The sequence below is a fragment of the Canis lupus genome, chromosome 9, assembly GCF_048164855.1.
Source record: "Canis lupus baileyi chromosome 9, mCanLup2.hap1, whole genome shotgun sequence".
NCBI lineage: Eukaryota > Metazoa > Chordata > Mammalia > Carnivora > Canidae > Canis > Canis lupus.
The window spans coordinates 32,507,978-32,528,913 of NC_132846.1; the positions used below are offsets into that span (position 1 = coordinate 32,507,978).

General features: G+C 38.3%; 1 protein-coding gene across 1 annotated transcript in view; it reads right to left on the reverse strand.

Annotated features, from left to right (window-relative positions):
- Positions 1-3,964: 3,964 nt before the first annotated feature.
- DLGAP5 (DLG associated protein 5) overlaps positions 3,965-20,936 on the reverse strand; it is a 39,393-nt gene continuing 22,421 nt past the window's right edge. Inside the window, exons 13-19 of the mRNA XM_072838658.1 lie at positions 18,770-18,862; positions 15,793-16,012; positions 11,191-11,383; positions 8,633-8,690; positions 7,573-7,819; positions 6,600-6,646; positions 3,965-4,345 (exon numbers count right to left, since the gene is read on the reverse strand). Coding sequence (XP_072694759.1) covers positions 4,205-4,345; positions 6,600-6,646; positions 7,573-7,819; positions 8,633-8,690; positions 11,191-11,383; positions 15,793-16,012; positions 18,770-18,862 — 999 coding nt within the window. The 3' untranslated portion in view covers positions 3,965-4,204. The remainder of the gene's footprint in view (positions 4,346-6,599; positions 6,647-7,572; positions 7,820-8,632; positions 8,691-11,190; positions 11,384-15,792; positions 16,013-18,769; positions 18,863-20,936) is intronic.

Genomic DNA, 20,936 nt, shown 5'->3' on the forward strand with positions numbered 1-20,936 from the left:
AAAATATTTTAGGGATGCCTGGGTGGCTTAGTGGTTGAGCATCTGCCTTCGGCCCAGGACGTGATCCGCCAGATCAAGTCCCACATCGGGCTCCCTGCATGGATGGAGCCTGCTTCTCCCTCTGCCTATGTCTCTGCCTCTCATGAATGAATAAATAAAATCTTAAAGAAAATATGGGGGATTCCTGGGTGGCTCAGGGGTTTAGCACCTGCCTTTGGCCCAGGGCACGATCCTGGAGTCCCGGGATTGAGTCCCACGTCAGACTCCCGGCATGGAGCCTGCTTCTCCCTCTGCCTGTGTCTCTGCCTCTCTCTATGTCTATCATGAATAAATTTAAAAATATATTTTAATTTTTTTTAAAGAAAATATTTTAATCTCTGTCTCTCAGAGTTTCATAAAACCCTGAAGATGCTACAAGAAAATCATTCTCCCATTTTCTTAAGTTTATATTCAGGAAATGAGAAAAACACAAAGTGTGGCTGTTAATGACCTACAGTTATTGTTAGCATTCTGGTATATTTCTTTTCACTCCTTTTAACTATTTTTTCTAAATTATACTTAGCTGTTTTCAAATCCGTATTTGATAACAGGATGAGACAATCTTGTAAGTTCTTTTGGTTTTTATGAAATCTCCATATTTGTAGAGGAAAAATGAAGCTCTTAATTAGATACTATATCGTCAGCTTGAAAAATTTAATAGTTCCTATTGCCAACATTCTTAACTGCGCCTTTCTGCTCTTCCTCATTACTGGCAAGCCCAAATATATAATTTTGAAACTAGAATGTGGTCACAGCACTTCACTTTATAAGATCCAAATATTGTTTGGTCTGTTTATTGTTTCTATAACACCATCTTCTCAGATAGTCACAAGTTGGGTTCCCCAGGAAGCAGAAACGAGAACCCAGAGAGGATTATGGGGGAAGAGTCTTGCCATCAATAGCTTTGGGGACAAGAAGGCACATGACTGGGCAGAGGGAGAAGGGGGTATTGATGCCTCAGGCCATCCTACAAAGGTTCTGAAGCTGGGATGACCCTTTGGAACTGTCAAGGAGTGGGGACAGTCCTTTATATCCTCACTTCAATCAGTCAACGAAATACAAGCCACCTGTGAAACAGGATGATCTTGGGTGAAGTGGCTGCCTTTACCTGAGGTAGTTCTCACGTGGGGATGGTGCCTGAAAGTTGTCTGGTAGCACTTTTGGCAATTAAAGGAAAGTCTTTTAGTCCTAAAGAGGGAATGTGAGTGGCGCATCACAGCTTACTTCAAGAACTGTTAATTCCTTACTCTAACATTCTGGCCTTGACTGTTCCACACCTATAATTAAGTGGAAAAACATAAGCTACAGAAAAGAGAGGACTCGGTTTACACAAAATTACTTAAATCCTGATCGTTGGCTCCTTTGTTTATAAAATGGTGGCATAATACATCTTTCATAGGGTTACTATGATTGTTGAAAAAATATTGTTCACAAAAGGGTTGCCATATAGGTCTTCAATAAATGGAAATACCTTTTTTTCCTTCATTTTTGGAAAGGCATTTGTTCTACTGAAGCAATATTCTTTCATTGTATCTTTTTTTTTTTTTTTTTTAAGATTTTACTTATCTATTCATGAGACACACACAGAGAGAGAGGGAGAGAGAGAGGCAGAGGGAGAAGCAGGTTCCATGCAGGGAGCCCAACACAGGACTCGATCCAGGGTCTCCAGGATCACGCCGTGGACCAAAGGCAGCGCTAAACCTGTGAGCCACCCAGGCTGCCCACTTTCATTGTATCTTTAAAGGTTTTTCTAATACCTCATAATTCTACAGTCCAATAGCCTAACTAAGAACACTTTAGTTGTAGGGCACACTGATGGCTGCTTACCCATTCATTCCCTGTTTCCTAATAGTCATGGTTTTATTTAAGTATAATCCTAGACAAAATAAGGAATCCTGATTAAAGACAATCCCAAAGGGATTGTCAAAATATTCCCACTTCCCAAGAAACACTATCCTATCTAAAACATACTTTTATGAACGCTGAATATTAAAACCTTTTATGATACTATGTAAATTTTTTTTTTTAATTTTTATTTATTTACGATAGTCACACACAGAGAGAGAGAGAGAGGCAGAGACACAGGCAGAGGGAGAAGCAGGCTCCATGCACTGGGAGCCTGACGTGGGATTCGATCCCGGGTCTCCAGGATCGCGCCCTGGGCCAAAGGCAGGCGCTAAACCGCTGCGCCACCCAGGGATCCCTGATACTATATAAATTAATACAAGTGAACATAAATACATACTCTTCGATTTTCAATATGCTAGCCATATATGTGACCCCAAAAGGACCCAGCATGTCCTTTTGTATGTCATCCCATACAAAAGGATGACAGAAGGAACTATGAACATAATGATGGACCTTGATGCAATCATTGAGTTGTTGATTATAAAGTGCCTGGAATCATCCTGACAACTTGTAAAAATAAACTTCCCTGTTATTAAGCCAGTTTCAGTTCATGTTACTATTACTAAACAGCCAAAAGTTCTCTGAACAATAGTACATCTTATTAAACCCACAGACACAAAAAAGATCACACTTTTTACTCTCATCTGCTTTATCGTTGAGGGCATATATTATTTTATTATGTTGCATATTGCTTTTTTTTTTTTAAGATTTTATTTATCCATTCATGAGAGAGAGAGAGAGAGAGAGAGAGAGGCAGAGACACAGCAGGCTCCATGCAGGGAGCCTGATCCGATGTGGGACTTGATTCGGGGACTCCAGGATCACGCCCTGGGCTGAAGGCAGGCACTCAACTGCTGACCCACCCAGGTGTCCCTTCATATTGCTTTATACAGATTCTAAGTCTTTGGGTTACTTTGCACCAACTTCTTTTGCATGGTCATATGCTTGGGCCCTTAGAAAACCCTAACTTTTATATGTTTCTTTGTTCTTCATGTCTTGCTTGAATTATTCATTAATGGACTGTTAAAGCTGCTTTTTATCTTTTGGTAAGATTAGGCATTCTGAGAACTTTTTTTTTTTTTTTTTTTTAAAGATTTTATTTGGGGGGATCCCTGGGTGGCTCAGCGGTTTAGTTCCTGCCTTTGGCCCAGGGCGCGATCCTGAAGTCCCAGGATCGAGTCCCATGTCAGGCTCCCTGCATGGAGCCTGCTTCTCCCTCTGCCTGTGTCTCTGCCTCTCTCGGTATGTCTCTCATGAATAAATAAATAAAATCTAAAAGACACAGCTGCTCAACCACTGAGCCACCCAGGCTGCCCTGAGAACTCTTCTAAGCCAGCACCTCACATAGCCTTGGGTGAGGGCTCACATGGTCTTGATAATACTACCTCTCCCACAAGCATAACATACCTTTCACTGACAACCAAAGTGCATGGGTTTTCTTTTCTTTTTGAAAACCCTTAATGAGTTTCTAAAGGTGCTGCTTGTTTGGTGACTCCCTCCAACCCTAACTCATTTAGAGGTAGAAATAATTGGACTCGGGTCTGGTTACAAGTTCTAGCCTCTATGAGTCTTGGTGCTGTTATGGCCCTGCCTTCTACAATCCTGTAATTGAGAGCTTTACAAAAGAGAAAATACTTCAAACACATTCAATGATTGATATAATTCTTTTCAAGAGAAGAAGGCATTTCCTTCTAAGGCTGTCAGTTATATCAAGGGGAAAATGAAAAGAAAAGGCAAAGATTGAGTGGGCCCCTATAATAGTTGAATGTTCATAAGCTCTGAGTAAGTACACTTAACTTTAAGCTTATACATTTTATTCTTTTAAAGATTTTATTTATTCATAAGAGACAGAGAGAGAGAGGCAGAGGCAGAGGCAGAGAGAGAAGTAGGCTGCATGCAGGGAGTCCAATGTGGGATTTGATCTCAGTACTCCAGGATCACGCCCTGAGCAGAAGCCAGACATTTAACCACTGAGCCACTCAAGCATCCCAAGCTTATACATTTTAAACAAGAGAGGCAGGGTAAAGTACATCTTTTATTCTGCATAGTTAATGTACAAAATATTCCCCACTTCCCTCGAGAAACACTATCATATCTAAAACACACTTCAATGAACACTGAATATTAAAACATTTTATGACACTATGTAAATTGACTGACTAGAAGTGAATACAAATGCACGCTCTTTAATTTTCAATATGCTAACAATATATCACATTGATAATATGAAAAAAAATGTTTGGACTTATTTTTAAATTCAAAATTCTTCTGGTTGTTTATCACTGAAGGGCCTTAGAGGTGAAAAGGCAATCAAGTTACCACCAAAGGAAATGTGTCTGATATGATCTTGATGTTTCCTCTCCACCCAAGTGAAGGTAGTACTGCAGTTTAGGTCCGGCTAGAGAGTGAATTCAGAGAAGTCATTACATCAAGGGTTTCAGCAATTGAGCCTTCGACATTGCAAGTTAATAGTAGCTTAATTAATAACAGAAATAACATTTTCTGTATATAGTAATAAATCAATAGCACAATGATTTTGCTACTTACCAGTGGATCTAATTTCACATATATACTTTTTTTTTTTTAATTAAAAAGGTATATTAGGTACATATGTCTTAAGGGTGACTAGTAAATGTAAATGGACTTCAGTGATAGATGTAGGATGAATAAAATTAAGGCCGTATCTTAAGCCACTGACACAGATTCCACAAATCCTAATCCATATAACTGCATTTAATAGGCTTTTTACTAATGTGATCCTACTAGGATCCTTTTCTTTGTTCTTCTGGGGCCCTATAACTGGTTCAAGTGATGCTACAGAAGCAAGTATTAATTTGGGTCCAAAATAGACAGGTGGACCTATGAAAAATAAAATTAATAAGTCTAAGTTCTAATATTTATGAAAGTAGAAAAGAATTCATAGGGAGATTATAAAGTACTAAGATTTGGCAACGAGATAATGCATAAGAGATAACTATGAAGCACTTTTTAATCATAGTATTAGTATAAAACAAAATATTATGATACACTAAATTCCAAATTTATTTGTACTATCCTACATTATCAGAACCAAGTATTCAGAGTTCAGATCTGGGAACAGGCTTAAATCAGATTTATATCAATTGACCTTATGCTGAAATCCCTGACTCCAAGATCAAGAAAGTACACAGTACAGGTCACAGTGACACATTTCATTCTGCTCCTGAGACACAGGGTAGCCCAGAAGCCTGCACATAAACAAGGCATGTTTGAAAATAATGAAAGCCAACATATACAGAGGTCCTTAAGGAATCAGTGGCTTAAGGAAGCCAAGTATTTGCCAGGATTCATGAGGTTAACACAGATTATTGTTCTTTTAGCCTTATCCTACTTTTGCCTTAATGAATTGTTTATATTCTGAGATCAAAGAATAACAAACCGAGGCCATTTCCTGACCCATTTTAGCAACTGGCCCTGGAAATTTTCAAGGTAAGGCTATGAATCAGGGTTGTCAACCTCATTAACATTAGAATCACCTGATAAAGGTACTACTCCAGACTGTTGAAATAAAAATATCTGGGGGGCAGGGCTGAAGAGCACTGCTGTAAACACTCAGTAGGCGAGAGAGCACTATTTCATTCATGCCACAGTGCCATATGAATCAGCTCTGCCTAAAGAGGAATTTCCAGCCTATAAGGGAAATGGATTCCTAAAATTATAATATATTTTGGGAATATAGTATTCATATTTTACTTTTTTTAAAGATTTATTTATTTGAGAGAGACAGGGATCATGAAGAGAACACAAGCGAGGAGGAGAAGCAGGCTCCCCCAAATTATACTCTTAATAAGAGATTAAAGCATGTGCATTGTGCGCCTATACCTATATATAAATTAATATAAGAGAGATGAAAGATTTTCCAGGCAGTCTTCATAGAAGAGCTAATGTTTGAACTAGATGCAGAAGCAAGAGGTCACCAAAAGTATAGGCTGGGGAGCCTCCAAATAAAATAGCAGGATATATATATCTAAAAGAATTAAGGTGGGGGCATCTGGGTGGCTCAGTCAGTTAAGCATCTGCCTTTGACTCAGGTCATGATCCCAGGGGTCCTGGGATGAGCCTCATATTGGGCTCTCTGCTTAGTGGGGAGTCTGCTTCTCTTTTTCCCTCTGGCCTGCCCAACCCCTGTCCAACCCTGCTCTCTCCTCTCTCTCTGGTATATATAAAAATAAAATCTAAAAAAATAAATAAATAAAATAATTAAAATGAAAATAATGATGACTAAAGGTAAGACATTATCTTCTGAATTGCGCGTTTCTAAAGGCAGAAACCTTGCCTTATTTTTTCTTATATCACTTAGAAATACCTAGCATAACCCCAGCTACAATTAGATATTTAAGCATTCAACCAATGTCATAACAAATTTGATATATAAATTATATAGGGAAATAAATCTTCAGAATTCAGTATTAAAACATGCTATATTTTAAAGTTAAAAACATGACATTTTTTCCCCATTTTGAGAAAAATGAGTATCAAATGGATTTCACAGTAAATGAGACAATAACATGCAAATTCTAAACCAACTTTGTACACAAATTGAAAAGTAACACCATTTTATAAAACACATCTAGAATATAAAGGAATTTTTCAAATTAAGTTGGAAAACTTACCGAATCAAGAAGATGGCGTTCAGTCGTGAGGCTTCTAGTATCAAATACTGAAAAAACAAAACAAAAACCTGAAAACCCCAACTTAACTTTTTAAGGATATCCTTACAGTCAAGTGTTAGAAATGGACAAAAATGATGAAAAGCTCCATATATGAAATGCTAAGACAAAAAGAGGTCATCTTATGCTACAGCATTTTTTTAGATGTACTTAAATTTTTTAGTAAAATTCTCATCCTTAAATTCAGCATAAAGAGTTGTCTATAAACAAATCGCATGCCTGTAATATTAAAGGTACCACTGGACATCCAGGTTGGTGAATATGTGGAGATTTGGGGAGAGCTGTGCATTTGGAAGGCATGGAAGCTCTGTACCCTTTGCCCATACCTTGCCTGGTGCATCTCTGTAAAGAACACAGCTGGAGTGAGTACCTTAGGTGTCTGGCCAAGGTTATGTTTATTTTGCTGTAGGCCCCAACCAGAACAGCAGCACTGAGTAGCAGATAAAAATAGGTGAAACTATCATACATTGTACCATAACAAAAGTACAAGAGCCATTTCCTATTGCAGAACAATCACAATAAAGTAGATAGGAAAAGGCATTATGAAAGAAAAATAGGGCATTTTAAAGAAAGGTTTGAGGATGTGTGTTGACGAGGTAAACTAAAAAAAATTAACTTTGGGGAATTTCTCTGAGTCTTTACAACAATGAAGAATCCATAAGTCTAAGTTACAATACTACTTATCTCCAACATGGAGTAGTAGCCATTGTTTTTAATAGGTATACTTCAAAAGGTTTGAGATGTACAGTGGGATACTACAACACATACTAATTCTTTTAAGGTATTTATTGTGATGCCCATTTTTCAACCTTTACTCTTACAAACTGGTACCCAGAAGTAGTCATGATAATCTATGTATTAGTCTAAGTTCATTTATTGAACAAAGTCTCAACCAAATATATTTAAAAGGCCTCACCTGACTGAGAAATTTTGGTTTTCTCTTCCTGTAAGATGTTATTTTGTGATGGTATATTTTTTTCAGGGCTGCTCATCAAAATATCCTGTGCTGTAACTGAAGAATGTAGTTCCAGTCCTTCTATAACATCTGGAATTTCTTTCTTTTTATTAGTATTAATATCATCAGCCACTTCACCAGCAAGAAAGGGCAAATCCATTCTTTCACTGGGTAAACAAGCCATCTCAAAGTTTATCTTGTTTGCATTCTGTAAGCAAAAAATGTTTTTAATTACCAAAAATTAGAACAAATAATAAAAGTCTTAGTGCTATTAAAAACAGAAGAATGACATTCTGAACAGTATAAATTCTACTACCTTGCATCTTAAACCATTAATTCAAAGAATATTATAGCAATAATATGATTGAAGGAAAGCTTCTTCAGCAAGTGCTTATGATATTCCAGTTCAGGACCCCGGGATCATGACCTGAGCTCAAATGGCAAACATCTTTTGTGAAGGGCCAGATGCTAAATATTTTAGGCTCTGTGAACCACAAAATCTCTGCCACAATTACTCAATTCCACTACTGTATTGTAAAAGCAGCCAGATATAATACTTAAGTGTGGCTGTTATAATAAAACTATTTAAAAAAATAATCTTGATGTGAGTTAAAGAACACAAAATGAAACAATGGTTTCAAACAAGCCAAAAGGCCTTTAAAACAAGAATTATCATTTTATATGACTGGTTGAGAGTTCCAGTGGACATTCTGGGAGTTGCTTATGGAGTTACTACTAATAACATAAATGGCTATCTACTCTACTGGAATAGGACTTACATTATTTTTTTTAAAAAAGATTTTATTCATTCACTCATGGAAGACACACAGAGAGAGGCAGAGACACAGGCAGAGGGAGGCAGACAGAGGCAGAGACACAGGCAGAGCGAGAAGCAGGCTCCCTGCAGGCAGAGGGAGAAGCAGGGAGCCTGATGAGGGACTTGATCCCTGGACCTGGGATCACACCCTGAGCTGAAGGCAGATGTTCAACCACTGAGTCACCCGGGTGTCCCAGGACTTACATCATTTACTTCAATTAAACCCTGTAACCCAGGACACTGAGCATCTTCTGTGCTGTTCCTATAGAAGAAAAAAAGGAGATAATCAGATAATTAAACATATGGCTATCCTTCTACTTGTATTTTTTTTTTTAAGATTTTATTTATTTATGATAGAGAGAGAGAGAGAGAGAGAGGGGCAGAGACACAGGCAGAGGGAGAAGCAGGCTCCATGCCGGGAGCCCGACGTCTTCTACTTGTATTTTGATATTATCCTTCATGGGTCAAAGATGGAGCCTGGTCCAAATAGGTTAGTTTTAGAGACTAGTTATAGCAGGTTGGCCACACAGACTGGATGTACTCTTCACCAGATAGCCCACAGCCTGTTACCATTATTGCTCAGTTTAACAACAATCTTTTGAACCTCAGCCAAATCTAGAGCTACATACATACTAGAGAAAGGTTAGAATAAAGTCAACTCCTGGGGGTCAAAGCAACTAGGTTATTATATAGCTGGAGTTGGCAAGATTTACTTGTTATAGCTTAATATATTCCAATCTCAAAGTTTTAACTTGTATTTAGTTAGAAATATGTCTCAAACTCTTGCAAGACATTTAAAAAAAACATATCCTAAATTTCTAGTTTCCAGCTCCACTTTGCCTTTACTGCACAAAGTTGTTTATGTGTAAGATGCTCTTTCAGGACTATTTTTTGGAATTAAGTAAAAAAAAATTTAAAGAATACTTGTAATATATAAAAAAAGAATACTTGTAATATCTTTTTTTTTGGTAATATCTCTTAAATACAACTATGGATCTTCTTAGCACAAGATAATGAACTAGAGAATATATATAAAGTAAAGCAACTTGCATTTAAGAAATGACAAACTGGTATTTTATAATCCATAGATTTCTAGAACATCTAAAATATTTAGTCTCCACAAAGGCTAACTATACCTTGGTATATACAATTTGAAATTTTAAAATTTGTTCCATGAAACATTTAAGAGCAAAAACTTTGATTTGTTTCCTCTATTTCAATTCACAGGGGTTTTTTGCTTTTTTTTTTTTTTTTTTTTGACAACCTTCTTTGCTGTAATGGCTGAGTATTTAATGCTGTTCTATCTCCAAATTAGTGATAGAAGAGTCGTCTCTTGGCTCCAGACTATAATTTTATTTTCCATTTACTCTCAAGTATCTCTTTCCTATCAGATTTTTGGTATATTTATATTCCATGAACAAGGACTATATAGGTAATTTTGATGCATTTGTGCAGAAGCAGTACTCTGCAGCAGAAAGAATAGAGGCAGCATTCAGTTTTACCAATTATAAGCTGAATATGGGCAAGTTACTCATTTTTCAAGTTATCTCACTTGAAAAATGTTGATCTAGTACCTCATAGGGCTGTTTTGAAGATTACATGTGATAATACATGTTAATAACCCAGAACCATGTCTAGCACATAATTCATTAGTACAGATTAGCTCTCTTTTATTTATGCTCTGCTATCTGTCAAGATAGCAATTGCGAGGGATCCCTGGGTGGCGCAGCGGTTTGGCGCCTGCCTTTGGCCCAGGGCGTGATCCTGGAGACCCCGGATCGAATCCCACATCAGGCTCCCGGTGCATGGAGCCTGCTTCTCCCTCTGCCTATGTCTTTGCCTCTCTCTCCTTCTCTCTCTGTGACTATCATAAAAAAAAAAAAAAAAAAAAGCAATTGCGAGGCACTTTTTTTTTTTTTTTTTTTTTAAGATTTATTTGTGTGAGAGAGCATGAGCAGGGAAAAAAGGGAGAAGCCAATTCCCCACTGAGTAGGGAGCCCAATGCAGGGCTTGATCCCAGGGCCCCGGGATCATGACCTGAGTCCAAGGCACATGCTTAACCAATGGAGTCACCCAGGCGCCCTGTAAGGCACTTTCAGGAGATGTTGGTACAAAAGTGCCTACCTCTCAAGGACCCTGCAGGGAAGTATTCACACTGCTGTTTCATAAATGATAAAACTGAAGCTAAGTGAGTTAATTAAATTTGTCAATTTGTCCCAAAGTTTCACAGCTATTATGCCACAGAACTGGTTTTGAGCTCAGATCTGTTAAGCAGCAAAGTTGCAGTGTGTTTAGCACCAAACAACACTGTATTACTTTTCTTCTCAGATCTGCAGAATTTACTTTGCATATCTAAATATAACCAATTTTCGATCTGAAATTATAAGCCTTAGTTCCCTCATTTAGAAAACAGAAGGGCAGCCTGGGTGGCTCGGCGATTTAGCACCGCCTTCGGCCCAGGGCCTGGTCCTGGAGACCCACGATCGAGTCTCATGTCAGGCTCCCTTTTTAAAGATATACTTGTTTTTAGAGAGAGAGAGAATGTGCAAAAGCATGCATGTGTATGAGTGGCAGGGTGCTCAGGGAGAGAATCCTCAAGCAGGCTCCCTGCTGAGCAGAGAGCCTCAAGCAGGGCTTGATCCCACCACCAATAAGATCATGATCTGAGCCTAAACCAAGAGTTGGACATTTGACCAAGTGAGCCACCCAGGCACCCCTCCAGCATCTGTTACACTCTTAATAATAGCACATGAAAGAAATACCTGGTTTTAGGAATAGTTGAAAGCAAAGTCTCCTTATCAACATGCTCACTTTTGGTGCTTTGAGGATCAGGATTCTGTGGTGACATAGTCTGCCTTAGATGGTCCATCTTAGCTCTGCTCTCAGACACAGTTTTGCTGACAGACTTCGGTGTCCTAAGTCTTTGAGAAAGACATTCAGAAGAGATAGAAAGTCCTAGAAAAGGAGAGAAATCATCTCAGTATCAAAAAGCTCTTTCATTCACTTTTCATTATATCCAGGAAGATAGTCCAAGTCCTATTAGCCTACCACCAACCAGTTTCTTTTTCCCATTTTATAATGTTTTATTTTATTTTTTTATTTTAACTTTTTTTTTTAAAGATTCCATTCATTTATGCATGAGACACACACACACACACACACACACACACAGAAAGAGAGAGAGGGAGAAAGGGGGGGGGGAGAGAGAGAGAGAGAGAGAGGCAGAGACACAGGCAGAGGGAGAAGCAGGCTCCATGCAGGGAGCCCGACATGGGACTTGATCCCGGGTCCCCAGGATCCCACCCCCCAGCCAAAGGTGATGCTAAACCACTGAGCCACTGGGGCTGCCCTTTTAAAATTTTTTAAAAAGATTTTATTTATTTATTCATGAGGGACATAGAGAGAGAGAGAGAGAGGCAGAGACACAGGCAGAGGGAGAAGCAGGCCCCCTGTGAGGAGCCCGATGTGGGATTCGATCCCGGATCCTGTGATCCTGCCCTGAGCCGAAGGCAGACGCTAAACCGCTAAGCCACCCAGGCATCCCCCATAAAATGTTTTTTTTAAGACAAATGCCTGAGATTTTTAGTTAAATATAGGACTGAACACACACATTAGATTCTGTTTCCTCTTAACATCCCACTACTGTAAGCAGTAACAGAGATCATGTTAAAAGGCAGAATGTTCTAAGGATAGAGTCGTCCCCCCACCCTTCTACTCACTAGCTTTTTTTTTTTTTAAAGATTTTATTTATTTGAGAGAGAGAGAGAGAGAGAGAATGAGATGGGGGTGGGGGAGGAACAGAGGGAGAAGCAGACTCCTGAGCAGGGAGCCCAATGTGGGACTTGATCCCCGACCCAGGGACCCTGACCTGAGCAGAAGCCAGATACTTATAACTGACTGAGTCACCCAGGTGCCCCTACTCAGCAGCTTTTTAAATTTGAAATACAATTTCAAGGACAAAGGGAACCAAAAAAAAGAGACAATAATAACCAGAAAACTTTGGAAATTGTAATGTAGATGAGTGAGTGGGATATTATTTAGTAGACCCAAGAAAATAAATTCTAAGCCACTAGTCCCAGTCAGGGAAGAGGAGAATCAACCCAATATATACCACAGCATCACTCAAAAGAATTGGTGGCCTCAAGTATGTCTGGAAGCAGAGATGAAAATGTAGCTAAAAGCAGGAAGATCGTTCAAAGTCAGTTTAAAGAACAAATAGAGCCCTTTCCTCATTTTGCACAGGTAGGCAACTGTCAACATGCCCCTTGCCTCCACCACCACCCAAACCAGAAAACTAGAAGATTATTTCCTGAAAAAGGGGAAAAAGAAGGTCTCTGGTCTAGGGGATACCAGGTAAGGTTGAAAGATTAGTACTATATGGAAAAAAGGGGATCAGAAACAAACTGTTGAGATGCTCAGTTTTTTCCTCCTACCTGGCTCCTAAAAGGCTGACAAGCCAGAATTTTACTCCCTAGGTAGCAGACTGGAAGAATCTTTCTGGGGAATCTGACTAGCCCCTGAGAAAAGAATGAAATATAGTGATGTGTAGGTGCCTAGCACTATAGCACAGCTACATCACTCCAGAGTAAAGACTCTGTGACCCATGTGCTGCTGGGCAGAAACCTGCTCTTTTTTTTTTTTTTTTTTAAATTTTTATTTATGATAGTCAGAGAGAGAGAGAGAGAGGCAGAGACACAGGCAGAGGGAGAAGCAGGCTCCATGCACCAGGAGCCCGACGTGGGATTCGATCCCGGGTCTCTAGGATCGCGCCCTGGGCCAAAGGCAGGCGCTAAACCGCTGCGCCACCCAGGGATCCCCAGAAACCTGCTCTTTACCGCAAGTAGGTAGTGAATATCACCAGATGTCCAAGAAAAGCCTCTAATACAAAAGATGGAAACCCAAACCAAACAAATGCAAGTATCCTAGAACAAATACTGACTGGACAGGGAAAGAAAACATAAAAGCTATCATTACCATCCTCAGAAAGGTAAGACAGTGCACTTAGCAAACAAGAACAGAACGTTATAACATGGAACATTCTGAGTAGGAGAAAGAGCACTTGGGAATTTATACCATGAGAGCAGAACCAAAAAATAATAAACAACCACGAGAGCTAACATGAAAGTTGAGGAAATCCAGGAAGTAGAAACAAATACAGGAAAAATTATAAAAATAGTCTATTTACCCGGAAAAAAACAAAATAGGTATTTCTGAATGAAAGATCAGAGAGAACTGAGGAGAGTGAATCACGGGAACAATTCACAAAAATAAAATTTACACAATTTGAGAAAAAAAAATATATAGTCAAATAACTCAAGACTTCAAGACTCCTTCAGGAACTAAAAGTGGTTGCCTCTAGGGAGTGACAAATGGAGTGAGAGGCTTTTCTGGGGGACTTCTGTAATAAGCCTTATACAAAACCATGAGCTCTGTAACTAAAACTCAATTTTAACAAGATAGATTTGGGTCATAAACTTTAATCTTCCCAGTCGTAAATGCCAAGTTGAGTGCATGAAAGAATACACAGTGATGAGTTCCTCGGGTAGTTAGCAGCAAGGAGGCAATTCCTAGGGTCCTAAGAAGTGCAGCTGCTTAAAGGATACAAACCAGACCACACTAGGTGTGATATCTAAATTGACATTAGATCAGGTGATAAATTGACACTTTATTTTTTAAATTTATTTTCAGAGACAGAGGGAGAAGCAAGCTCCCTGTGGGGAGCCTGATGAAGAACTTGATCCCAGGACCCCGGGATCACGACCTGAGCCAAAGGCAGACGCTCAATCACTGAGCCACCCAAGTGCCTCTAAACTGACATTTTATTTTTTAAAATATTTAATTTATTTATTCATAAGAGAGAGAGAGAGAGAGAGAGAGGCAGAGACACAGGCAGGAGAAGCAGGCTCCATGCAGGGAGCCCAGCGTGGGACTCGATCCTGGGACTCCAGGATCATGCCCCAGGCTGAAGGCAGTGCTAAACTGCTGAACCATTGGGACTGCCCTAAACTGACACTTTAATGTAAATATTACATAGCAGCCCAAGTTTATGCTCAGAAAACATCCCCATGGACACAGTTAAATAATAGGGGAAAAAAGTCCCTTCAGCTGATTTGTACCTGAAGAGGATTTGGCCCCTTTCTCCTTGGAAACAAGCATGTAACACTTAAAGCACTGACAGAGCGCCTACCAAGATTTACCAAAGAGATGACTTCAGCTATGACCTCTCATTATGTGGCTTATAAATAAGTAATTTCAATCTAGATATACAAATTCAATCTAATAAAGACAGCCTGTGAAAAATAGCTATTGAGAAATCATAAGAAAGAAAATCATAATAAAGGTTTCCTGAAATATTAAAAGTCAGTTTCACTGGAATATTTTCATTTTTTTAATTTTAATTTAATTTTTTTTATTTTTATAAATTTATTTTTTATTGGTGTTCAATTTTGGAATATTTTTAAATTAGGAAATTAGTTCATTGGGACGCCTGAGTGGCTCAGCGGTTTAGCACCGCCTTCGGCCTGGGGCGTGATCCTGGAGTACCGGGATCGAGTCCCACACTGGGCTCCCTGCATGGAGTCTCCTTCTCCCTCTGCCTGTGTCTCTGCCTCTCTCTCTGTGTCTCTCATGAATAAATAAATAAAATCTTTTAAAAAAAGAAAAAAGGAAATTAGTACATATACTGTTTTTTATGAAATCTGAGCATAAGTTCTAAATACAAAATTAAATCGAATTCCATTTTCTGTAAGTTTCATTTCATTGACTTTTTAAAAGATTTTATTTATTCATAAGAGACACCAAGAGAGAGAGGCAGAGACACAGGCAGAGGGATGCAGGACTCAATCCCAGGACTCGGGGGACCCCGTCCTGAGCAGAAGGCAGGTGCTCAACCTCAGAGCCACCCAGGCGTCCCTGTAAGTTTCATTTTAAAGCCCAACAAAAGAAGGGGGATGGCTTAATTTTATTTTTAAGAGCCTTATTTTAAGGTAGCCTGAGATGCTTTGCATCTTAAATTCTAATCCAACTAACTAACCTGAGGAAAATCACCTAACTTCTCATGCTTCCATCATGTCTCTTACCTCTTGGGATCCTGGGACCTACCTCACAGGATTGTGGCATTAAGCCATAATAACAGATATGAAATCACTTAGAAAATATAAAAGTCATTTTAGAAGATGCATCACACTTAAAGCAATCTAATCATATGCATCAAAACATACCTTGCCTGTGTGAGTGAGCATGTAGTCTATTTTCCAGACTCAGAGAGTTTGTAGGCCTTCATGTGAACACTATTTGTGACCTCTCATACGAGCTCCTGTCCAACCTGAGTATTTCTCTCAAGGAGTCTTAGAGAAAAAACTAACCTGAGAAGGATTTAATAGGACTTTCAATTCTGAAAAATCCAGCATCAAACACTATTTTATCAACTTCCTTTGGCATTACAGAGGCCGCTGCCTCCACAGGTTCTTTCTGCTTCATCTTCTCTCTCATTGCATGTTTTATGGCTGCAAGGCGATTTCTAGCTGCAATTCTTCCATCATCATCCTGTTTGGGTTTACTTGCTACCCCTGAGACAACTTTCTTCTGCAAAGAAAAATTATGACACTTCTTAAAGCTACTCATTATCATCTTATAAGAAAAATAATTAAAGCGTGCATAAAATATTTAACACACTCATCATATACTAATCAGGTTCCTCATATGTGCTAAAAATGCTGGGGGTCAAAAGGTGAAGGACAAAGTCCCCTGCCCTCAAGGAGTTCCCAGCTTAAGGAAGGGCTAGATATGGACACTAAGAATAATAAATGTCATGATTCAGACAAAATCCAACAGCTGTAAGAGAACACAAGACTATCGCCCAAATCAATCTTCAGAGTCATCGAGAAAGGCTGACAGGAAGTAGCCCCTGGTCTGGAATCACAGTCAAGCTAACCTCAAGATGAGCTGAGGAAAGGAGTGGGTGCAGAGCTGGAAGCAAAAGAAAGCACAGAGGAGCTGGGAGGAGATAAGCAACAGCTAGATTAAAAAATCCCTTGCACATAACTGTTTTTAAGGAGCTACATTTATACAGAGGACAAAGGAATAGAGCTTACCGATGATTTTTAATCAGGAGATTAACATTACTGGCTTTGTGTTTCAGAAAGGTCATTCTGTCTACAGCCCAGAGAACGGATTAGAGGGTTACAAGCCAGTTAGAAACGACACCACTGCACTGATACTTGGAAAAGAGGACAGTAGTTAGGTTAAGGAGGAAAAATGGAAAAATGTGAATGGCTTCAAGAGATATTTAAGGGGGCAAATTGAGAGGACTTAGCAATCTGCTGGATGTGTGGGGGGTGGAGATGGTGAAACAGAGAAAGGACTAAAGAAGACAGCCAGGTTCCTACCTTAGACACCTAGTGGGATGATTCTCTTAGATCAAGAAACAGGGATGCATGTGCGGGTGACTTCAGTTGGGACATCCTGATTTTAAGGTACATGGAGTCAAGATATATAGAGCTAGAGCTTAGCAGTAAGTCTAGTTTGAAATAAAGATTTGGGACTCATCACAGGATGGGTAAGGCTGCACAGGAAGAATGTGGAAGGGAAAAACAGAGTTGAGTTAGGAATGTGAATTTCACGAAACATGTAAGGGATAAATGGAAAAACAAACTTGCAAACATGATTGAAGAACGGGCACAGAGGCAGGAGGAAAATCAGAACATAATTTCAAGAAGGAAGGAATCAACCATATTTAATCCTGCAGAGGGACTGGATTTTATAAGTACATATCTGATAACTCTGCAACTAGAGAATCAATACCCTTAGTGATAACTGTTCTAGAGGCAGAGAGAGGGGTGAAGCTGAAACGCAGGGAGTTGGAGAGATAAGAACCAATATAGTAGCAACAGAATAGACAACTTATTCCAGATGCTTGCCTGTGCTTGGGAGTTGAGAACATCACGAGTGGTTTTTTTCTTTAATGGAAACAAAGACCCTTAAACATGTCTAAAAACTGATGTAAAAGAGAGGAAGGGAGAAAACAAGGCTAACTCATGGAATGAGAGATCAATGAATAAGAGGTCAGAGGGAAAAGTATCAAAGTATAGGTAACAGTTCCATAATCTTAACAGTAGCCTGTAGAATAAAGTAAGAGAAGAGAGACACCTGGTGATCAAAGACAGAATTACAAGGCTCTCATAGAACGCTATACTGACACAGCCCTTATCTGCAGCGCTCAGGATATTAATGTTCCCGGAACCAGGTACTCAATAAGAGATACCCACAGGGGCTCCAAAATGTTCCAGTATTCTTTACTGTTAATAGATCTGAAATCCATTCATTTAATTTAGTCAATTGTCATGAGATTTCATTAGTAAAATGACTTTGTAATAGGTTCTTTTAATACTCTACCATCCTAAAACTCCTACGATAGGATTTAAAACAGAGATTTTATTTGGATTACATTACACAATAATAAAGTGCTAATTTAGAAACCCGATTCTACAACCAAAGGTATTCTTCTAAAATATGAAGAAGAACTGGCAACGCTGTAAGGTAGTTTGAGAAGCATCCATCTGGTCACAAACTTTGAGTTCAAAACATTACTGGCAACAAGTAGACAAGAATGTAATCTATCATGTTAACAAAGCAAATTTTACAGAGAAAATAAGAAAATTTAGAGAACACACAGGGAAGAAGATAGATGCTCTAAAGTGCCATTGTTCCTCTTTGCTATTTAAGAATTCTTTCACGTTGAACTAGATCACTCAAAAGAGCATATAAAACACAGAAGAAGCATAGTGTCCTGATTAAGAACACAGATTTTGGAGTGAGAAAGTCTGGCCTTGAAACCCAGCTCCACTTTTGGCAAGTGATTTCTGGATGTCAGGTTTCTCAACTGTAAAATGGGGAGAACAGAACCGACTTCACAGGACTGTTGTGATGATTAAATGAGTTTATACGTGTAAAATACATGGAACAATATTTGGCACAGATAAAGTATTATATAAATTATGTACTACTACTATTATTATTAAAACAAAATGGATATGCCCAGTTTGAAGTATAAAACAAACATGCATATACCCACTGTTTAGTAACTTAGAAGCCCTCTGGGTGTCCCAATTCAATTATAGCCCCTACCTACCTCCTTCTGTCCAGAATTAATACTGAATTTAGTGTTGACCATTTCCTTATTCTTTCTTCAAAGGCAATTGGGACATTGTTAAGTGATATATGGCACTTTATTTGTAAAAAGATGAAAAATTTGAAGCTAAATGTTTTTAAAGCTTAAAAGTAAAAACTCATTAAAGTAGAAGAATCTATATTAGAAATTTGGATATAAAACCACAAACTTACCTGAGGGACTTTTTTGCTTATATTATTATTGTTCTGCCATCCAGATTCCTCGAGTTTGGTCAAATTGTTGAATTTTTGGTTTACATCTTCTATCTGTTAGTAAATAAAGCACAACTTTATCAGATTAATGCTAACCATATTAATATGAGAAACTAATGAACTGAAGCTTCAAAAACAATTGAGAATGGTGACTTGGACTCGTGGCATATAAAATTAGACTAAGTCATTCTCAATTTAGTGTTCAAATCAAGCATTCTTATAGTAAAATTGCTGTTATTTTTGGTTTTACAGGCTCCAGAATCTACATGGAGAGGATAGAACTGTCCTAATTTATTTTTGACCATTAAAATGTAGGAAAGATACACTAGATGCTTTTGTTTCCTAAATTATACAATGTGAACAATATGCCCACCCCCCCCCTTTTTTAAACAAAATGTCTTTTGCAAATACTTTCTCTCAGTCTGTGGCTTGACTTCTCATTCTCTTGACACACTGTCATCTTAAAAGATTCAAGTACTATATCTACTAGCAGGATGAGAATGTATGATCCTTATCCTGGTATGATCCTCATCTCTACTAGTTATCTGAAGTGGAGCCTTCTGTGTGCCACTTTAGGGAAGATCAGAACAAGCCTTCCCACATTCCAGTAAGGGCTTATGTTAATCTCCACGGGACCTAGAACACGTAGCCCAAGAGAGGTCATTGTTCAGGCATAAACAAGATAGAGGGCCAAAGATGGAGTCAGTGTTGTCAGCATATGATCCTCATCATTCTGGTATTTCCAAATCTCCTCCAAAGAAGTAACCACTGTCAATAGTTTAGCAAACATGCTTCACATCCCCCTATTATGTATTTATACATATATGTACTCTCAGTTTCTCTCTCCTGAAAAAAATTTAAATTCCAAAAAGATTCAGGATTACACTTACGACCAACTGATGTTCAACAAATGTGTCAATGTAATACAACAAGGAAATGAGTCTTTTCAACAACAGTGCTGGGAAAATTGGATATCCACAAGAGAAAAGATGAACTCTTAGACTCTTATCTATATCATACACAAAAAAATGAACTCCAAATAAATCAGATACCTAACTGTGCAACTACAACACTTTTAGAAGAAAACATAGGAAAATCTTTGTGAGCTAACATCAGGCAAAAAGAATTCCTAGACATGATGCTAAGTCATAATAGAGAAGAAAAAAATTGATAAACTGAACACCATCAAAATTAAAAACGTTTATACTTCAGAAGACACCATTCAGAAAATTAAGACAAGCCACAAACTGGGAAAAAAATATTTGCAAATAATGTTTTTGATAAAAGACCTGTATCCAGAATAAAGAACACTTACAACTCAATAATAAAAAGACAAAATCAATTTAAAAATGGCCAAAAGATTTAAACAGAAATTTCACCAAAGAAGACATATAAATGGCTAATAACACATGAAAAGATCATTAACATTACTGTTCACTAGAGAAACACAAATCAAAACTACTTTAGCAAACATTTTTGCACCCACTAGGATGGCTCCCTAAGACAGACAATAACAAGTACTGGTGAGGGTGTGGAGTCATAGGAAAACTAGTACATTGTTGATGGGAAAGTAAAACGTTACAATCACTTTGGAAAATAGCTTGGCAGTTTCTTAAAAAGTTAAATATCAATTTACTATATGTCCCAGCAATATCGAGATATATACCCTAAGAGTAATGAAAACAAATGTCCACACTAAGATTTGTATGTGAATATTCATGTAAGACTATTCATAATCACTAAAGTGGAAACAATTCAAGTGTCCCTCAACTGGTGACTAGAGTGATGTATTTATATGATGAAATACTGCTCAGCAAAGAAAAGCAACAAAATACAGACACATGCTACAACCTGGAGGAAACTGGAAAACATCATGCTAAGTGAAAGAAGCCACATACAAAAGATGACATATTGTATTATTCTATCTAATATGAAATGTCCAGAAAAGACAAATCCACAGTCAGTTGCTTGGGGCTGGGAGTGGGCATGGGGATTGACTTGCACATAGGCAAGATGTTTTTATGCTGAAAATATTCTAATTAGGTATTAGATTAAATCTCAAACAGCTCTTAAAGAAAAAAAAAAGAAGGAAAAAAAGAGGTTCCAGGAGCCAACTTGAAGAGGCTCC